Raw genomic sequence first — 21040 nt, 5'->3', positions numbered from 1 at the left:
TGAGGCGACATCTCGAAGCGTCGCCCCAGCCTCGGTGGGGCCGTGAGTGGCTTGGTAAAGGCAGAACGGGCTGGGGGACAAGCTGGCGACGCCCCCTGCCCCGGTACTGCCGGGTTTATTGCAAAGCGGAGTCGGAGCAATGGCTCGGAGCAGAAAACCGCCCAGCCACGTCCCCTGCTTCGCGACCCCCCGCCGGAGGGTGTTCGGTGGGTTCTACCGGAGGCCCGGGGGGGACATCGCCTCCCGCCGGGGCGTCGGAGCGACCCCCAGAAACGCAACGGGGCCCTCAAAGGAGGGCGACACCCTCACGCCTCCCCGGGGGGTGGGCGGACAGCTCCGGCCTTGCGGGGGGGGGTGGGTGTTTGGGGCTACGGGGCACCCTCGGGGGCCGCATCCTGACCCCGCGGCCCAGCGCCAGGGGGGAGCCGTCGGGCGCGTCCCCCCCGCCGGGAGCGGAGCCGGCGGGACTTATCCCGTCCCGTCCTCCCCCCCTCCTGCCGGGAGGCGCCCAATCCTGGCCGGGACCTGGGCTATCCCGCAGGCCGTCACGTGGGCCGGGCCGTACCGGGGCCCGCCGTAAAGAGCCGCGGCCGCCACCGCCGCCGCCACTTCCCCGGCGGGAGCAGTCAGGGACGCACCCACGGGAGAGGGCGGCGGTGGAGGGGAGGGACCAGGGGAGGGCAGCCCCTCTCTGCCGGGGGCTCCTGCTTGGTTCGGGTTTTCTCCTCCCTCCCCCGTAAACTTTATTTTATTATCATTACTATTGCTGTTATTTTCACTTTCTTGGGATTTCCCTGCACGGTCTGAGCGCAGCTTCATGCCCACCCGGCCATGCCCGGCTCCGCTCCCGACCCGCTGCCATGTGAGTACCGGGGGGGTGCCGGGGACGGGATGCTCTTGCGGTGCTCTGCGGCTGGAGCCCTCCGCCTGCACGGAGAGCCCTGCCCCAGGGTTACTTTGCTTTGTAATAAAGAAAAAGGCAGCGCTAGTGGATGCGAGGCACACTGGGGACATTCCCAGGCCGGGGCCGTTGTCTGGAGCTGCCGGACCCAGCTCCCGGTCGGTCCGGCCGCCTCCCGCCAGCAAGGCCACGGGTGCGCTCCAGGCCCGGGGCTCGGAAAAAATACGGGAAGGGAAATACTTAAGGAGAAAAATAATAAAAATACGGGTTTGGGTTTCTTTTTCCGCCCCTTGGAAGTGCTCGGGCGGGCGGTGGGAAGGAGCCAGCGGGGCCGCGGCCCGTTTGCTGAAGTTATTTCTCGCCGTGGCTCAGCCGCTGCCCTCGGCCCGGCGCCGCGGGTTCCCCTCGCGGGAGGAGCTGAGCAGAGGAAAGTTTAAAGGGAAAAAACTATAATAATAATAAGAAGAATTACAAATCACAGGCCGTGCTTGAGGCGCTTTCGCCGTGGGAAGCGCCGGCGGGTGGGGAGGGCCCGGGCTCGGTGTCCCGGGCTCTTGCAGGGTCTCACTCTCGGCTTTTCCTCCCTCCAGGTTCCTCTGAGTGAGCCCCGCGGCAACGCCGGGGCACAGCCGGCCGGGCCCTGAGCAGCCGCCGCCGCCGCCGCCGAGGACGGAACATGTATCAGGGTCTGGCTCTCGCCCCCAACCATGGCCAGTCGGCTTATTCCCACGACTCCAGCAACTTCCTCCACTCGTCGGCCGGCTCGCCCGTCTACGTGCCCACCACCCGGGTGCCCTCCGTCCTCCAGACGCTGCCCTACCTGCAAGGCTGCGAGCCGCACCAGAGCCACCTCGGCAACCCCGCGGGCTGGGGCCAGAGCAGCGGCGAGGCCGCCGCTTTCAACGCCGGCAGCCCTCACCCGCCGTCGGGCTTCTCCTACACGCACAGCCCCCCGGGCAGCAGCCCCCCGGGCCGCGACGGCGCCTACCAGGGGCCCCTGCTGCTGGGCGGCGGGGGCCGGGAGCAGTACGGCAACGCCTTGGTGCGCTCCGTTAACGGGTCCTACTCCAGCCCCTACCCCGCCTACGTGACCCCCGAGATACCTCCTTCCTGGACGGCCGGACACTTTGAGAGCAGCGTGCTGCACAGCCTGCAGACGAGGCAGGCGGCTTTACCCGGCCGAAGGTCCACTTTCGGTAGGTTACCGTGGCTCCTCACCGTGGCCTCTGGGCGCCGAGTTGTTTCCCGGCTTTCAGCGCCGGGTCGGAGCCATCCCTATCCCCCTTCCCGTGGCTTGTTGGTGGCCCGACCCCGGGGTACGCTGCCCCTTTGACATCCCGACGGGAAAGAAGGGGATGGCTTTATCCGGGGATGGAGCAATAGAAGGGGGTGACTTTATCCAGGGATGGAGAGACGGTCCTGGCACGGGGTGTATATGGCTGGCCCTGGACAGAGTTGGGGTGTTTGTGTGACACGAAGGGCAAAGACCACGTTTCAAAGGAGAGCAATTCCCCCGCAGGACAGAGAAGCAGAGGCCGTTCAACACCCCCTCACCCCCAATATCTCCTCCCTTCAATATCTACTTTGTGCCTGGGCTTCAATACTTACTCTTGTGTTTAAATTAGCGGGGCAGATTTATAGCTCCCTCCCTTTTAAGTAATTTATTGTGGTAAATTAGTTTATATTTGGACAGACTCTCGGTCTCCTAATTCACCCTCTCCCCGCCGGGTCCGCAGCTGCAGCGCTCGGCGGCCTTTGCGGGGACACTGAAACGCGCTCAGGCGTTGAACAATAAACCTGCCTGCAATTCGTTTGCATCCACACCGGAGAGTCCTTTTAAACCAACCCCCCGGGTAAATAAAGTTTGGGGGCTTGATTTTAAAGGGTTCTCTGTGCGCAGGGTTTATAACCCCGGGGGTGGGGGGTGTTTCACCATCCTCCTCCGGCGGTGGTTTGCAAAGTCCTTTAAAAGCCACTTCAAAATCTCAGCCGCGTTATCGTCGTGACTGCGGTGAACCGAATTCTCTTATCTTTACCCCAAGAACAAAGTTAAGCCAGGGAATGAGCCCTCCCACCCTCACAGCTGCCTCCCCGGCTACGCTTTCCCCCCCATCCCAACGCCGGAGGTGCTCGGGAGCGGTTTCTTTCCAGGATTTTCTCTTTGTTTGGAAAAATCCGTTGCATTGTGCGGGAAGGGATCGCCCCGGTCCTGCCGAGGGAGATGATGGCTCAGAAATCCCTTGTGCGCTTTGGATTTCGTGGTTTGGGAGCCGGAATAGTGGCCGCCGTCCTTTCCGCCGTTTATTTTTGCTCTTGGATAGTGTAAACCGCTCTTAAGTAGAGTAAACTATTTTTATTATTATTTATTTGATGAATTATTACAATTTTTTGCCCTTTTTCTTTTTACTTTTAATTTTTATTTTCAATTTTCCCATCTTTAATTTTTGTTCCTTTTCCTTTTTCTTTCTTTGGATCATTCTTAATACAATCGAAGACCAAACAAAAAAAATAAGAACGTATTTTTTTTCGGAAGTAAATAACATTTCAGGCAGAAGCAATTATTATTTTTTAATGTAATAATATTATTAGTTATAATTATTTCTATATTAAAAAAAGAGATAAAAGCAGCAGGAGGGAAGAGACCGACTCGCAAGCAAGGAATCCCCCGGGTTTGCTCCCGTTTGCCGCGGAGCCGCCTTCGAGGCAGAGCTGCACCGGAGCTGGTGCTAAAATCGGGCGGCTCCGCGGCTTCTTCCCGAGGCTTTTGGGAAAGAAAGTCGGGAAGAGCCTCCGTCGCAGGAGGCTGTGGCGGCGGGGGATGCTCTCCCCGGGGGAGCGCAGCCGCAGCCCGGCGCTGATCTCTGGGCAGTCCCGAGCCATTCCCAGCCCGGCTATCCCCAGCAACCAACCTTCGTAGAAATCAAGAAAATCGCCCTGTTTTGCTCCTCCTCTAATTTATTTTCGCAGCTCAGTGCAGGGAGAACACCACGGATGGGCTCCCTGCCCCTTCCCATTCCAGGGAGACTGCAGCCACGTTCAATCCTTTGGGATTGGGATGGAGGAATACACTGTCTTTGAGCAAAACACTGAAAGATTGAGGCGTGGAGGGAATAAAGGGGTTTAGTGCAGACTTTGTGGGGTGGAGATAAACTCACTCCCCGAGCAGGGATTTTCCCTTGCAGAGGGGTAGTGGGGCACAGAGGATTCCGGACCCTCACCCGCAGGGTCCCCATGGGCAGACAGACACTGGGTGACCGTGTCCGGTGGGGACAGCTCCTGACCTGCACGCCCTGGGTGTCCTTTCCAGAGTACCTGGAGGAGTTCCCCGGGGACGGCCGGGAGTGTGTGAACTGCGGGGCCATGTCCACACCACTCTGGAGGAAGGACGGCACCGGGCACTACCTGTGCAACGCCTGCGGCCTCTACCACAAGATGAATGGCATCAACCGGCCGCTCAAGCCACAGAAGAGGCTGGTAAGAGGGGGAAACTCCGCAGGGATTCCTGGCTCCGTCCAGGGGGTGGCTGAAGGGCAGGAGCTGTTGGAGTCTCTGTACCGGTATTAGGGTCCGTTTGACTCTTGGTTGAATAAAATGCCATCAGCACTGACACAAGCCCCTCGTTGCGGCACAGGGCTGGCTTGGGTCAGGGGGATGGAGTGAAGCTGTAGGGATTGCTGCCCTGGCATGGCTGGTGGGCCATAGGGAGACAGGGCAGCAAGGATCAGAGAGGCTGAGTGGGTCCAGGGTTCCATGGGCTTCCCCCAGCCCCAAACCCACAGCGGATGCATTGCTTTTTATTCAATAAAAATAATAATAATAATAGTAATAGTAATAATTTCCTAGTTCTTCATGCAGACATACATGGTCTAGGGCAGGGTAGTGAACAGGAGACAGGGCTGATCCTGAGTTCACCCAGGCAGGTTGGTGGCTGTTCACAGGATGGGGCCCAGATCCCCGCTGCCCTCACCCTCCTGCCTAAGGGGGAAGTTTAGGCTTTGGTAATTCCCAGTTTCTCTGCAGGTTAAAGCCTTAATTCCCCCCCTCCTCAATCTGATATTGAGCTTCCTCCAATTGGGATCCCATTGTGAGAGAGGAAAGGCACCTCCTCTAGAGTCACTTTGGGATGTTTAAATTTGATGGTAACAGTTTTGGTTTCAGACCCTGTCATCAGAAGCTGTCATCGCAAACAGGATGTTTGTTGGAGCCTTGCTGGAGCATAGCTGGGAGCTCCTTTGGCTTTCGTTCCGGGTGTATTCCCGTGGTTGGTTTTGTGCATTGCAAAACAAATTATTAGCAACAACCCAACAGCTGTTGAGTTTCTATGTAAGAAAACCAGAAAAAAAAAATCAGATTGAGCAAGATGTTTCATTCTCATTCTGACCTCAGAAATGTGGCTCTGGATTTGCAAAACGAAAGGAGCGGCGGCTCCATGGAAAATTGTCCTATTTTGTTCATTGCATAAAAATCCAGGCATTTCTGTGAATTATTTAGCATTATCCATCAGGATTTGCCTGTCTCACTAAACTCTCCTGGTCTCCTTTAATGTAAAGAAGTTAAATCTGCCCCCGACAGCGGGCTCGGGTCGCTGTCGTGCTGCAGATCTGAGTTACACTGCAGATTTCTTCGGCGCAAATATGATCCCTGCACAGAGAGATAGGGGCAACCACATTTAAATCCAACTCCGCATTTCAGACTGGCATCCAAATGTGGTGCTGTGTGAATTTCCAGGATTTTTTTTTAACAGTTTTTCCCCAAAAGAATTGGAGACATTTCACTGCTATTCAGTAGAGTTTTCTGGTGGAGAATGCTGCTTTGCAGGATTAAAACTGTTTCCCAGGGATCAGCAAATCTTATCGGGAATTACCAAAGCACTTCCAACCTTTTTAATTATTATTTTAGCATTGTTTTAGCATTATTTTTTACAATCAATACAATAATGATAAAGCCCAAATGAAAGAGATTCAGGAGAATATCTCAGTAAGACAGAAATACTTGCAGGGATTTTGTTTTATGGCTTAGAAAAGGGGCTGCAATTTTGATTTTCCATCCTCACTTTGGGACAAAACATTTTAAAACCTTGGATTTTCCCATGGGTTTGAATTGTTGTGTCACAACAAGTTCTGCCCCGTCGGAAGAAGGGGGATCCACTGATGACGGACAAGAGAGTGCTGGGCGTATGCGCAAAGGGAGCGACCTGCACTTCCGTGGCTTGGGGTGTTTCTGCCCCTGGATGATTTCCATGGTGGGGAATGTGTCCCCTGCTCACAGCCTCAAGGTCTGAGATCTGGGTGGGAGCAGAGCAGTGAACACACTGTCACCGTCACTCTAGGAATGGTGAAATCGGCTTTTTCACAGACATGGGAAGGGAAAATGGTCGCTTTTGTTCCTTAGCTGATGACCTTTGTTCTGTAGTAGATGCCGTGCTGGGAGTTACTATTCCAAGTCCTGTTTTCACAAAACGAAGTCCCACTGAAAGCCCCCGAGAACACAACGTGGCCCAGATAACGCTGCGGGAATGACGTCCTGCAGCTCGGTGCTGCTCAGCCTGCTTGTCCATGGCAGAGGGCGAGCAGTGGCAATGTCCTTTCCAGTTGATTTCTTGCTTCTATTTTTGAGATAAAGGCAACAAGGACATCTATTCTGCTCCAGCCCGTGTCTGGGTTCAGAGCACTGTGGCTTTTTGGCAGAAAGTTTTTATTGTAGAGGAGGATGGAAGCAGCACTTTATTTTAGGCAGTACCTTCTCTAGCCAAAGTTTCTTGGTGCGTTTCTCTCGTTGCCACCTCATCTGCAAGCCATGGACAAGGTGTTGTATGAAATAGGAACAGCGTGTCCCTCTTTTCCAGGGACCTGCAGTGGCCCAGAAATTTCGGGGCTTTCCAAAGGGCTTTGTGTTGGCCTTCGTCCATCCGCAGGCGATGACAGACCTCATCGGCCCATGCCAGGCATTGTTACCCCAACGCTGAGTGACTCCAAATTCCCCTCCTCATCCGTGGTAGGAGCTGGACCTCAGAGCTCTTGCACCCATCAGGTGCTTGGCATCTCTCTCTGCTCCTATAGGAGCTGAGGTCCCTCCTGGTCACAGGGATGAAGGGCACAGCTCTGGCAGCTGAAAGCCTTTAGGGAAGCTCTGTGGCTGCTCCAGGACCTTGCTGTGACACCATGTCCCACACTAGGGACAAGGATTGCTGTCCTCTCCTCTATGCCAGGCTTGTCAGCTCACACCTCGGTGTATTTTAATTTTTGCTTGGTTATTTCTTGAAGGCTAAATAATTCCCAAAACAGTATCATTATTTGCAAATAGCTGCTGAGACCTCTGCTGAGTGAATCAAAGCTTGGGCATGTCAGCTGTGTCTCTTGTACCTCAAAGCTGATCTTTATTTAGCTGCTAACCTTGTAAAAACATTTCATTTTTATTCCTCCTCTTCCCACCTCATTCGTTCTGTTGCTCAGTCATGATGTCGAGCAATAATGGAAGAATAAACAAACAGGGAGCTCTTTATTGCCTGCATCACCTATCGTCTGCCTTTGAGTGGAATCAAAGTGATTTTTCTCAAGGCTGAAGAACTTGTTCAAACACCTGAGTGTGGAGAGGCTGTGACACCACTCATGTCACTGGTACCTTATATTTAGTGAAGTCTTCTATTAAATTAGTTTCAATACCTAGTGTTAAGAGTCTTTCAGATGAAATGCCTATCGAGCTGACACGTCTATATAGACACTTGTGAATTTTCCAGTGGCATGGAGCACTGTTGTCAGAAATGAGTTTGCTGCTTCTGCCAGGATATTTTCCTTCTCCATTTTGAAGCATTACAATTTCAGAGCCAGCAATCACTGAGATCACAAAATAGGTCATAAATTAATGGTGGCAGGGTGTGTTTGCAGCCTGTAAGGGAACAGATTATCTGTGAGATGTGCAAAGAATAACCTCCCTGGTACCATCATGGGCTAGTTCAGTTTGGTTCTGCTCAGTGCAGCCAGTTGATTCCAGTTGTCCTAAACCAGAGATTAATTGAGATGTTGCTGACTTTAGTGGTAGTTCTGACTGCAGAAAACAAGAAGAGTTCACTTAACACATAAGTAGTTTTCATTGCGCACTTAAAGCCTGCTTAGCATTTTCCTTCTCTTTCCCCATCTGAGTGGATTTCCTGGAGGAAAGTTCTCTGCGCTCTGAGTCCTGAACACTTCCAGCAGATTTGTTGGAAGTTTCTGAAAAGAGTTGCAAGGATATTTGCCAGGTTTACCAAGCTCAGCAAAAAAAAAAGAACTTGCAAATTGGAGTGATCTCATTTGAATTTAATTTCTTTGATCTGAATTTCCCTATCACGTGTGCTTCACATTTTCCAGGAAAGTGGTGCAATCGTAGGTTTTATATGAAGGGAAACTTCCCAATTAATCATTCCTATGTGTGCATTCATGTGTATGTGTGTTTGTTTTTTAAGTCTTCATCTAGACGTGCTGGCCTATGTTGCACTAACTGCCATACAACCAATACCACCCTCTGGAGAAGGAACGCCGAAGGGGAGCCCGTCTGCAATGCCTGCGGGTTGTACATGAAGCTCCATGGGGTGAGAAGCATGTCCAAACTGGGAGGGATCTTTTGGGTGCTGGGATCACTGCCCAACAGGTCCAGGATATCAGATCTGGAGGGACCAGCCTCTAGAGTGGACCCAGAAGAGCCATAACCAGTCTTGTCTCCTCAAACAGTTAAAAGCTCAGTCTACTGAGGTTCTCCACGATAAAGCTAAAGGGGGTACTGGAACATTCGCAGGAGATACGTGCATAGAGGAGAGATTTCTGGTACTGGGTGGCTCTTAATTAGGTTGTTTGACAAGTTACTCCCCAAAAAGTAGTAATAAGAAAGAAATTCTTCGCTATGAGGGTGGTGAGGCACTAGCACAGTGTGCCCAGAGAAGCTGTGGCTGCCCCATCCCTGGAGGTGTTCAAGGCCAGGTTGGACACAGGGGCTTGGAGCAACCTGCTCTAGTGGAAGGTGTCCCTGCCCATGGCAGGGGGTTGGAACTGAATGAGCTTTAAGGTCCCTTCCAACACAAAGCCGTCTGGGATTCCATGATTCTATGAAAAGAAAGCTTACCAGGCTTGAGTAGATGGAGACTGAAGCTCCCCAAATCCAGACTGGAGATAAGGAGCATATTTCTTCTAGATGTGGTGGTTAAGAATGTGTGAAGGATGCTAAGGAGTCCACGTGGAGTCTGGCTGATAACATTCATGCATAGAGGATGGGAACTGTTAGTAACATATCCATCAGCCAAAGAGGAGTCTTCATACCTCCATACAGGCCTCTTCAAACTTGTACTATAAAGGTTAAAGTCTCTTTATTCCATGACTATTCCCTTTGAGCCAAGTAGGCTTTCAGTTTGTCAGTGTAATTTAATAGGGCTCTGTCATAAAGGTCACTAATAAATCAGAAAAAGGAAAATAGGAAATAAAGTTAAAAACAGAATTTGTGGGAAAGCCGTAGCTGTTAGCCTTATACATCTTCCAGCCAAGGCCTGTTGCAGAGAAAAATAGCAACTTAGTGAAGGACAAGGACTTTAGGTGCATTGCATGAGCTATGGAACATAAATAGGGGAGCAACATGTGTGTGGGAAGGACCTAAGTAAAATACAATATTAATGATTCTAAACTTTATGAATGTCAAGGTACCACGACCTCTGGCCATGAAAAAGGAAAGCATCCAGACGAGGAAAAGGAAGCCTAAGAACATTACCAAAGGCAAAACCTCAACAGGTACAGTGCTGTTATGATCCATCACAGGGATTTGGAGCACAGTTCACCCCAACATGTCTTCTGCAAGGAATTATGATAATTAGAAAATAATATTCTGATTTTTATTTAGATACAGAGCCTGTATTTATGCGTAGACCTCACACGGAAGGAGGATGCTGGGTGGGAAATCTCACTGCTGTTTTATTCCTCTGAGGTTCCTCTGTGCTGTGGATACCCAGCTCCAGCCCAGCAGTGTTTTGTTCACACAGATCTGGGCTAAATTGGGTAATGGGAAAAAACAGGGCTGGGAATGGTGTATTAAAGAGTCAAAGGGGAGGTATCATGGTGCACTCAACATTAACCCATCTGGCCTGTGCCAGGGTCACCACTGCCAGACTGTGAAAGGGTGCTCCTCCTCCTCCATCAGCATCTTGGCAGCCAAATACAAAGCCTTACCCTGACAGAGATGAGGTGGAGAAAGGGAACAAAGCAGTCGTGCCATGAGATGTCATGGTAGCCATTAAAATATAAGTTTCTTAAGAGCAGATTTGCACCTCAGTTGCTTCACTGTCCTGAACTGATTGTCTTTCAGGGTCTACGACTTCGGCCACTAACTCCCCTTCTTCCATTACGAACTCAGACAGCACGGTCACTTTAAAGTCAGAGCCCAGCGCATCCTCACAGTATCCTGGACAAACCATGGTGTCGGTGTCCCAGGTAAGGCGCAGAGGCCATGGCCTGCTGGGGTGGGTGTTCCACACACCTCAGTAGTCATTGACCTGGGGGGCCTTGATGAGGCTAAGCAATTAGTTCATTGCACTAGAGGCCACCCGCGTGATGGACTGCCTCAGATTGAAGAAAGCAGGGAGTGTGAGCCAAGACGTTGCAGACCAGGAAGGGCTCCAGCCCATTGGCTCCACATCAGCTCTTCCATCTTGCAGTGGGGAACTGGGAGGTCCAAGCTGGCTGCTATAGAGGCGATCAGTGATGAACCAGCTTTGATGCAGAGCTGGGTTTAATTCCAATCTCCTGTCATGAAATCCTGGAAGTTATAACCCTGCCGAGTTGGTGGGATCAGCCCAGGGTGGAAACCTCCATAGCTCCCAAGAAAAGGCTCCCTGGGCATACGTTATCTGGAGTTTATAGCCCTGAGGTGCTCAGTGCTCACAGAGCTGTAATGCTGTCAGAGACCCCAGACTGCAAGGCTGTGCTTATGCCCCAAGGAATTCTACAGGGTGGGTTGCTCTTTTGTCTTGGCAGAGTTAAAAACAGCTCTAAATCAACCCGCACATCAAAATTTTGTGACCCAGCTCTATCTTTATGCTGGGTCTAAGCCCTCCTCAAGCTGGACCTGTGTGCATGGAGCCATCTGCACTGTATAGGATGGGCGTTTTTTTGGCTGAAACAGATAAATCTGATTTGTGCTGCGCTCTTAAAAAATAGACATGTGTCTAGAGATCCCCAAACTGGACGTGTTTAGTTAATAACTAAATGCAGATGGGCTCTGGGATGCTTTCTCCCTGCTTGGTCCTTGTGCTTGCTGGGGATGGAACACCCTTCCTGCCTGGCTTATCCGAAGGGCAGCAGCAGCATCAGGGGTAACCCACCTTGTTCATAATCCACCCTCAGGGATAACCCACCCTGTTCATAATCATAGCATCATAGAATGGTTTGGGTTGGAAAGGACCTTAAGATCATCTAATTCCAAACCCCCTGCCACGAGCAGAGACGCCTCACACTAGACCATGTTGCCCAAGACTCCATCCAACCTGGCCTTAAACAGTGCCATTGATGAAGCATTTACTACTTCTTTGGGCAACCTGTTCCAGTGCCTCACCACACTCACAGTAAAGAACTTCTTCCTTATATCCATCCTCAGGGATAACCCACCCTGTTCATAATCCATCCTCAGGAATAACCCATCCTGTTCATAATCCGTCCTCAGGAATAACCCATCCTGTTCATAATCCACCCTAGTCCTTCCACCGTGTTACAACAAGGGGGAGAGTGACCTGTTGGCTAATAACAGGCTCTCTAATGACTCTCTGCTTCCCTCCTGGGCAGGCGCAGAGCCAGTCAGACGAGGCGCTGGCCGGGGGCCACGGCGAATTCAAGTTTGAGCCCGAGGACTACACCTTCTCCCCCAGCAGCATGGCCCCGCAGCCCGGGCTGAGCGTGCCGCTCCGGCAGGACTCCTGGTGCGCCCTGGCACTCGCCTAGAAACCCCCAAGCTCCATCAGAAACCCTCAGGACCAATGTTTTTGGCTGGCCCTGCAGATGGATGATGGGCAGGATGGGCTGCCCCAGAGCTTCGGGACTGTGGGGTGTCCAGCCACGGCTGCAGGACAAGTTGCTCTTGGAGGATGCACATGGAAAACATTGGCTGGATGGGGCCGGGATGGCCCCGCTGTGGCACCAGCTCCCTAAAAGTCTCATCCTCAGACGGAGCAACCCAGGGTTTCCTGCCCGAGGCCGGAGCCCTGGGGCTGCCTCTGTTTTCCTGGGGAAAGCCTTTCCTCCTTTGAGATGAAACCAGCAAATAAATACATCCCAGAATCTATGTTTATTCGCAGTGATTTCTCCCTCCTATGACTCCTCTGTGTGCAATTTGTTCAACTTTCCAATAAAGACTGTAATAACGTGGCACCAAATAACTTAATTTTATTAAAATGTAAACTGTGTGGCCTCCCTTATGTTTTATTGGCCACAACAGGAAGAGAGAAAAAAAAGCAGCAACGGTTGTTTTAAACATTTACTGGTTTATATTAAAAAGGATCATCTCTATAAAGTGTTAGCTTCTGAAGCGTTCAACATATCAACACTGAGCTCATGAGTCACACATGAAATAAACACACTGCTCTTCCCTTTCCAGCTCCAAAGAAAGAATTTTTTTATCATTATTTTAGGCAAACCACATGACAAAAATGGTCAAAACCTCCCAATAATAAAAGAATACTGAAATGCTCTTTTGTATTTCCTGATTGGTTTAGATATTGCCAACTCTGAGCATTAGAAAACCAGAAATTGGTCCTCCAAAAGTTAAAAGTTTGAGGGAGCGGAAAATAAAGGATGTATTGGAGGTTTATTTCTTTGCATCCAGTTTTGGGGAGGTTTTGAATCAAGGATTTCCAGCTTTCAGCCATGCAGGGCGGAGATTCCTTACTATTTGTTTTAACAAAAGCCAAGTAGAAAATAGTATCTTGGATCTCAGCTGTAGCAAAAGATCATCAGTGATGCAACCCCTGCATCAAACTTCCAAAAGCTGGCAACAGGGTGTTGCTACAGCTTCTTGGAGCTGCGCTGGTGAGGTGGGTAATGGGGGGATATGCTCTGCTAGGGGCTCCTTCGGTGAAGCACCAAAGGAGCCTGGGGACCCCAAACCATACTGAGTAGGGGACATTGGTGGGAAATGAAGGGGGAGCAAGGTCATGAAGTTACTTCTATGGTCTGCTTTATTTGTTATTTCTAAATAAAATCCCCAGCCTGGCTCAATGGCTATTTATGGCCAGGAAGCTGTCAAGTAATAGTTCCTTAATATAGAAGTTGACCTGTCCAGGGCTTCCTGGAGCAACTCTTCCTCTTGTCAGAAGAGATGGATCGCTTGATTTTTACTATAAACAACATGCTAAAGATGATCAGGGAGAGTGAATATGACATGAAGTCACAACTCAGCGGAGATGGGGGATGATGCTTTCCACTATGCAACCCTTGATGGAGAAAAGGAGTTGCTCCAGGCACTGGGGAGCATCGGTTCCTTTCAGTGCTGCCATAGCTCAGCGGCTGATCATAGAGTCACAGAATCGTAAGGGTAGGAAAGGACTTTAAGGTCACCTAGTTCCAACCCCCCTGATCCTCCAAATTAGCCCTGTGCGAGTATGGGGGGGTCAAGCCACCCTTTTATCAAAGCTCGGGGATGAAAACTGTCTTTGGAAGAGCATTTCTAGTGCCTCCAGAGCTTCATTAGCACCTTGCATCACACCAAGCTCCAGTGCCAGGAGTGTTAAGGAGGGGCATCCCTCCAGTGCTGGGCACACTGTGTTTGCATGGCCGGGCTCTCACCGTGGATCCACGTCTCCACCATTTGTTTTTCCACTGTCTGGCCTGCCAACATCCACAGCAGAGCTGGGCACAACAGTGCAGCAGATAAGCCAGCAGCACTGCACTGGTGGGGTGACACCACCCCCAAATCCAGCCCAAAAGGTGCCTCTGGGAGTCAGGGAAATAGGTGATGTGGCCCGGGCTCAGGCGACCTGCAGGCGCCCAGGATGACGTGTCAGAACACAGGCAGACAGGAGAGAGCAGGAGCCCTGGGTGCAGCATGAGCAATGCTCCTGGGCAGCTCCCCAAGCCCTAAGCTTTGCAGACAATGAAAAGGCAGCACAACACAAGTCGTAGCAAGATGATTTCTATGGACGATGGCAGGGGGGGTCCTCGCTTTTTCATCTGTGTGACCCTGAGGGGGAGAGTTATTTTAAAGGCAAACAAGAAGAACCAAACAATGCCAAGATGTTGACACCAGTGGCTCCAGAGGTTTTATTTATTGCCTGTTGGTAACTGTCGACTGGGCGTCGGGATGCTCCGGGGGCTGGTGGCTGACGAAACCAGGCAGAGGGACAAGGAGCGAAACAACTGGGATGTATGTAACTTTTCCTTCCTGCCCGCTCCCTGCACTCACCGGATGGCATCAGCCACAATGTTGGGTTTTCATCCCACCCCCAAGGCAGAAGTCATCCCTGCAGACTTCTGCCTCCTGGTCAGCCCCAACAGGAGATCTTCTATGACCAGGCTCACCCCTCCCTGCCCCATCCCCAAACAAAGCTGATCACAGACTCACTTCAAAGATCAACTTCTCTTTCTCTTTCCCAAACCTTTCTCAGTCTCCTTCGTGCTCTCTCCCCTTCCCAGGCATGGTGTGTGCTTGCTCTCTTAGAGGTCTGGTGGCTTGTGGACACCTATTATCTTTACCGTTGTTGTACATCTGCCTCGGAGCTATCAATTGCCTTTGTTCAAAGGTCACCTGCCCAGAAGATTTTACAACATGACTACTATGATCTGTTCCATTTTGCACTTTATACTGATGCCACAGTGATTTTTACCAAGTCAGCGAGTGAGTAATGAAGCACTTGAGCCTATAAGCACATGTTGTTCTTGTTTATGATCATATTAATAGCACAATAAAATCATTGCTCATCCAAGCAGTTGCTTTCAAAAGAAAAAAGTTTGTTTCTTTTCGATTTCTGCATGGAAAATGGAAAGTTGTGGTTTCCTTTCTGCTGGGAGCCCTGCAGCCCCAGACTCTCTAATGGGGTGTCAATTTGAAGCTGGAGCACAGAGAGCTATCATTTTTAATGCATTGTGCACAGAAAGCTGCAGCACAACTTGTGCGGCAGCTCAGCTGCAACCACCACCCAGTCACAATGGGTTTGGCTCTTCCTTTGCACAAGCTTTGGAGACACACAACCCTCAGGTGAAGCTGAGCACCAAAGTCATCAATTAGGCTGATTTATGCCAGTTGAGGAGCATGCCCACCATGGTTATAAGAGGATGGGGGAGGGATGTTTCTCTTTCTTGTTCCTAGTGGTTGGTAGGTCTGTGAAGCTGTGTGTGGAGCCAAGAGGTTTTTCCTGGGAAGAAGGTGGAAGCCAGGCTGTGAGCCAGGTACAGCAGTGCTCTAGGGGGTATAGGGGATCTGTTGCTGGTTTTTTGATGCCTCTGGAGGTGCTTCATGGTGCAGAGAGGGAAATTTGCTGTTACTTCCCAGTCCTTGTCTACTGCTTCCCTGCTCCTCTTCAGTGCTTTTTATTGTTAAGTCGGTTGTGTGCCATTAAGGAAAACAACTCATGTTGCTTTCCAGGTCAATGTGCTGCAGTAATTAAATGTCCAGGCTATTTACTTGTGCAGCAGCTAAACCACAGCTGAATATTCAATCTCACCATTGTATTCATAGAAGGAGAAAACAAACAGCACTGCTCCTTTCATCACATCAGGTGGTGCTTCTTGGAGAGACTGCTTTGTGGCCAGGGGTTGGTGGGAGGTGGTGTCTCCGAGAACCTTTCCTGTTCAGCAACAAATTTACATTGAATAACCCAAAAGACAATTAATGAGGAGCAATAACACCTTTGGCACAGTGTTTTTATTTCAAAGCAGCTCCTCCTCAAGGGGAAGCTTGATGAGAAGCAGCACATTCCAAAAAGGCTCTTGTTAAGGTGAGTTTATCCCCACCCTGTTGCTTTATCTGAAAATCTCAGACCCCATGTTGCAGTAAAATTCCTACCCAAGAATACAGCATGTCATGGATACAGTAGGTGTTGAGAGGAAAGAAGAGGAGTGGATTTGGGCTGTCTTTATGGTCTACCTTGGCAAAAAGGAGCTTTATCTACAGTGCTTTAATGTCACTGGGACTATGCGCATTTACCATCCTTGTTGCTGTTCTGCCAGGCTGCCTTTAATGTTACTAGGAAATGCATTAGTATTGGAATTTAAAGTAAGATTTTCTAACAAGCATTTCCACAGCAGTGTTAAATGTGGTGAAGAGTGGACCTTGGCTATTGTGGTGTTTGAAAATGTTGGAGTCTGAGCTGCCTCCAGGGCCAGTTCTTCAGCTGGCACAAGGTAAGAGTGCTGAATTGCTCTTCTATATCACAGAACACAGTTGGCTTTCTGGGCTGCAAGTGTACCTTGCCTGATCGAGCTGAGCTTCCCCTAAACCAGCATAGGAAGATTTAACTTCATTAACAGAATGTTCTTTAGATTTCCTGATGATCCAGAAGAAAACAGGAGAAAGAGGGAAAATTTTATCATCCAAGTAGAAGACTGTTTTCTCTTGGATGCAAAACTAGCCGCTTAATGCCTGTGAAATCTTCAGGAGCCCTCATCTCAGGGATGAGTGCAGATAAGAGCACACATGGGGGAGAGGATGGATAGAGAACAGTAAAGTAAGAGTGCTTCTTACTATTTTTTTCCTCCAAACCAAGAAAATGGCTTAAAGCAAACACTGGTGGGAACTTCCAGCCCTTGTCCCACTCTTACCTGTGCTCCCATTTCCCCAGCTCCAGGGCAAGGCATGGGACTGGCCCTCCTGTGGGACCACTGAAAGACTGTGGGAGGAAAGGAGAGGTGGGCACAGACGGGATGTGGAGCAGGGCCCCGATGTCACTGTTATTTCAGGTGTCAGTATCATTCTTCCCATCTGTTCACTCCTTCCTTGCAATAAAGAAGAATAGCTCCAGCTCATGAAATGAATGGAAATGACAGGCATTTAGCTGCAGGAGCCTGCTATAACAGCTGACTGGAAGGGTGCTTAAGCTGCTTTTAGTGATATGGCCTTAGTGCATGGGGTAGGAAAATGGTGCTGGAGACATCACCGCTCCATGTGGGAGCAGCAGGACTAAGAGGAGCAGCAAGGTGGAATGGGCAGTGTTAATCATTTACCCCAAGTGTGATGGAGGCTATAATAGACCCTCTGTGTGGATAGGGATCCATAAGCATAAATGTCAAATGGGGAAGCTGCTGCTCAAAGGGCACCATAAAGTGGCCTTTGGGGAGGCAGTTTATTCAGATCCACCTTTGTTTGCTTTGTCGGAGCACATTCCTGTGCTGTGGTGCTCTATCACAGGGCCACCACTGTGAGATGGGGACTGCAGGGTGATTGCCACTCCTGAGCCTGACCTTGACATCTTTCCTCCCTGGTTAGTAATGCCTCTGCCCCAAACAGGAGCAGAGGACTTCCATGGAAGGCGATGGCTAATGATGAGCATTCAGGAACAATGGTGGTGGTTGAGCCTCATTCGATGAGAATTCCCTTGGAAGGGTGTAAGCTTGCTTTTCTGCTGTCCTGCAGCATTTAAAACCTATCATGTCCTCATAGATATAATATCTATTTCTATATTTAATAATACAGATAAAGGACAAGGCAACATTTAGGATTGACTTGGTGCTCAGAGGTAGCTGAACATGTTGCCATCACCATTCTGCAATGGGAACAAGTGATAAATACAGACTGCCATTCCTCCTTAAGCAAGTTCATCCCAGTCAACAGCAGCCAAGACCTTACTGTCTTTAGCCTGGGTTGCTGTCTGCAGTGGTGCTTCAGGTCATGCCCCAAAACAGGCTTTCCCCAGGAGTAAATCTTTCCTGCATGCTGAGGTACACTGCAGAGCTTGCTCCTAAATCCAGCCTTGCATCCACAGAAGAGGGTCTATGAGCCTTGTGTGCCAGCTTGGCCCTGTGCTCTGCCTTCAGGCTAAATGTACCTGCAGTGTCTGGCTTCCAGGAAAGTCCCAAAGCACAGAAGGCCACACAGCTTCTCTTGGAGGAGGGCAAGGACCCAGCAAACCTGCTCCTGAAGTCTCCCTCCCTGCAGGAAAACTGGTCTCATCAGTATTCCTGCAGCAGGCTTTGCCGCACTCCCAGGAGTGATTGGCAGTGGCTTGAGCTTTGCTTTTAAATCATGCAGCATTGCCTAATATTAAAACATGATTAGAAAGGACTTAGCAATTTAAAATATTAATAACGGATAACACATTCCTGAGCAACAAGTTTTAATAACAGTGCTCCTTCTCCGACAGGCTCTGCTCTGGACTTACTGACTTTGATATTGCTGCTTGCCCTTGTCTTTAGACAAATATACAGAATTGGTCCTTATGTTGTTTCCTTTTCCTTATTCTGTGAGGTGCCCTGGGCACCCTCATTTCAGAGCTGGTGTTACCTTTGCAGTGATAATGACAATAAACCTGGAGAGAGAAGAGCCACATCTGCCCTGTCACCTTGAAGTCTCATGGTTGGGAGAGCATCAGCAGCACCCTGGGGTGCTCATGGGGAAGGGAGCACTTGGTCTGCCTTATCTCCTACCCCTGGAAACTTGTACCCGTGTCTAAAAGCTGCAGGCACTGCCTTGTACACTTTGGAGCATTAAAGCCAGAGCAGACTGGAGACACCACTAGTTGGTTTGAGATGTTGGCACTTTTCCTCCTCGGGAGCTTCAGGTTTCAAAGTGGTTTTCCTTAAGCATCTCAAAGCCTGTGGTTGCTCTGAAATGAAGATATTCTTCACTTTTCATTTTCTGGCTTGGTTTGTGCATCACCAATCATTTTAGTTACAGTGATGTCAATGGGGCTTGTAACATAACCACAAAATCAGTTACACCAGCAGTGCACTGAGTAAGGTCACAAGGGATGGAGTTCCTTTTGTAAAGGCAGTCTGAATAAATAGCAACCAAACCCTCTCCCTTTTGCAGGAGGCAAAAGCCAAAATTAAAACCACAACAGCATCCATGTTTTCCAGTTAAAATAGCTGTTTTCTACTCTTGTAATGAAATTCAGCTTAGATTTTTTTCAAAGAAAACCAGGCTGGGTATCAGTCTGTAATTAGGAGGAAACTGGTTTGGATACAACAGGAATCTACTTATCTCTTCATCAGAAACTGAATATAAACAAAATCAGAATCTGATTTGAGGCTTATAAGCCTTTTAAACTTCGTATTTGAGTGCTGCTTCATTTCCCATTGAGTTCCAAAAGGAGAAGTAGAACCAAGAAATCCCCATCATCTTTCAGTCCTACTTGGAATCAGGAAATTTGGGGACTTCCTCAAAAGGCTTCTTGGGTGACCAATGTGCCTTTTGTTATCACTGATGCCTTTTTTGAGGTTTACAATTATGCTGCAGAAAATACTGCAGAAGTTTAGGTTATTTCTTGCACACTGAGTCAGGCTGCCCAAATGTGTTAATTCATTAAGCACACTGCATTGCTGCTTATTGCCAGCTCGGGTCTAGGCTTCAGCCAGCTCGGAATGTATCCTCGGAGTGGAGGCTTATCTCATAAGCTTCCTGAGTCTGCAGAATTGAATGAAAAGTCTAACCAGGAAAAGTGGTTTGTTTTGCTCTTAGTTTGTTTTGTAAGAAAGCTGGGAATTTCCCTTCCCAGCCAAGTCTGAATCGACCACAGGGAAGCTCACAAGTTGCGATGCTCAGTCTTCAGGCTCTCCGGGCTCCAGAAGTGCTAAATTCCTTTTTAAAAATTAAATAAATCCAGCTATTCATTTTTGGTCATCCCCTGAAACTAGAGTATTAATTCAGTTCTGAGTTGGAAAGAGGCTGTGAATATGCTGTTAGTTGATTTCCTTCCTTTCCCCAGAGATGGTTTTGGCAAAACACTGGTAAAACGTTTAATCTTTATCAGACTTTCAAGCTGAGTTCCTCACCTTTAACTCTGCGGTGACAAGGGCACTTTCTGGTGTCATCTTGTCCCATCCCTGGCAGTGTTCAAGGCCAGGCTGGACGGTGCTTGGAGCAACCTGCTCTAGTGGAAGGTGTGCCTGCCTGTGGCAGGGGTTGAAACTGGGTGAGCTTTAAGGTCCCTTCCAACCATAACCATTCCCTGATGCTCATGCAGGAGGTCATCTGTTGCATTCACACTTCATCAGTGATGGAGCTGAGATGCAGTGAGGCTAAGTGACTTGCTGAAGGTCCAACAGGAGGTCAGCGGCAGGAATGGTTTCTTGAGTCTGGATTTAGCCATGGAATAGGAGTTAAAACAATCCATATAGTAAAGTTTAAACTGTGGCTCCTGCCAGGCTTCTGTGCTCCCAAACCAACAGGGTCCTTGTTCACTGTGTAAAGGTCAGTAGGATACTTATACCACTAAGCTGATGCCCAAACCAAAACCTCATCTATCTACATAAAAATACTGTAAAGGCAGGTGTGTGGTAAATAAAACTCTTCCCTAATAGGTGGTTTTCCAATTCTCTGTACAGTAGTTTTCCTAAAAAGGATCATTTCAGGCCGAAAGGGAACAAAGTTCTTCCATTTCAGAACAAAAAGGGATTTCGTTGGGGAGGGAAAAACAGACTAAATTTGGAAAACACTTAATAACAAAGTTGCCTTAATTTAACAACAGCTTTTATTAGATTGCACTTGTCCAATGAGATTAATGGACGTTTTCCTTTGAAACTCTGGGAGTCTTTCCTAGACACTGGGAATAAGTAGGCTCCTTCAAATGCTCTGCTTCCTACAGGATTTACTGGTGAAAGATTTAATACAATTCAGCACAAACATTTTAACCTTTCCATCTAAAATGCTGAATTCAACCATTTCCTGAATGTGTATAATTTAAAGGCTTGTGTTTTCCTGTGTCATGCTCTCTGGAGCATTTTATGTCGCCTTGCTCCTATTGACTCTTTTAAGAAAACACTGCATAAGTATACAGTCACTTTCAGATAACTCAGATGTTTACTTTATGAATGAAGGAGGAAATTGAATACTCAAATAAAGTTATGCATCTAAGTGCCAGAAGCTAACTGCCCTCTTAAATTTGCTTGTCATCTTGAAAGAGCCTTTAAATACAATTTATGACGTAAAGAGCCTTTCCGTAGTGCTGAGTAGGATCTCCGCTGTCTCCATTATAAACGGATGCTC

The 21040-nt window shown here is 49.2% G+C and overlaps 1 protein-coding gene across 1 annotated transcript; it reads left to right on the top strand.

Moving 5' to 3' along the window:
• Nucleotides 1-638: 638 nt before the first annotated feature.
• Nucleotides 639-12414, top strand: GATA5 (GATA binding protein 5). Its single transcript, XM_030502701.1, has 7 exons — nucleotides 639-862; nucleotides 1492-2097; nucleotides 4209-4375; nucleotides 8343-8468; nucleotides 9564-9651; nucleotides 10223-10347; nucleotides 11695-12414. The coding sequence occupies exons 2-7, from the start codon at nucleotides 1578-1580 to the stop codon at nucleotides 11848-11850; spliced, it is 1182 nt and encodes a 393-aa protein (XP_030358561.1). The 5' UTR covers nucleotides 639-862; nucleotides 1492-1577; the 3' UTR covers nucleotides 11851-12414.
• Nucleotides 12415-21040: the final 8626 nt, after the last annotated feature.

The sequence above is a fragment of the Strigops habroptila genome, chromosome 13, assembly GCF_004027225.2.
Source record: "Strigops habroptila isolate Jane chromosome 13, bStrHab1.2.pri, whole genome shotgun sequence".
NCBI lineage: Eukaryota > Metazoa > Chordata > Aves > Psittaciformes > Psittacidae > Strigops > Strigops habroptila.
This window is presented reverse-complemented; position numbering and strand designations above follow the sequence as displayed.

What these genes read in the sequence shown, in the direction of transcription:
- GATA5 (XM_030502701.1), top strand. Translation starts at nt 1,578, where the DNA reads ATGTATCAGGGTCTGGCTCTCGCCCCCAACCATGGCCAGTCGGCTTAT. An exon ending in TCAAGCCACAGAAGAGGCTG is followed by an intron (nt 4,376 to 8,342) that starts GTAAGAGGGGGA and finishes TTGTTTTTTAAG; the next exon opens with TCTTCATCTAGACGTGCTGG. An exon ending in CCATGGTGTCGGTGTCCCAG is followed by an intron (nt 10,348 to 11,694) that starts GTAAGGCGCAGA and finishes CCTCCTGGGCAG; the next exon opens with GCGCAGAGCCAGTCAGACGA.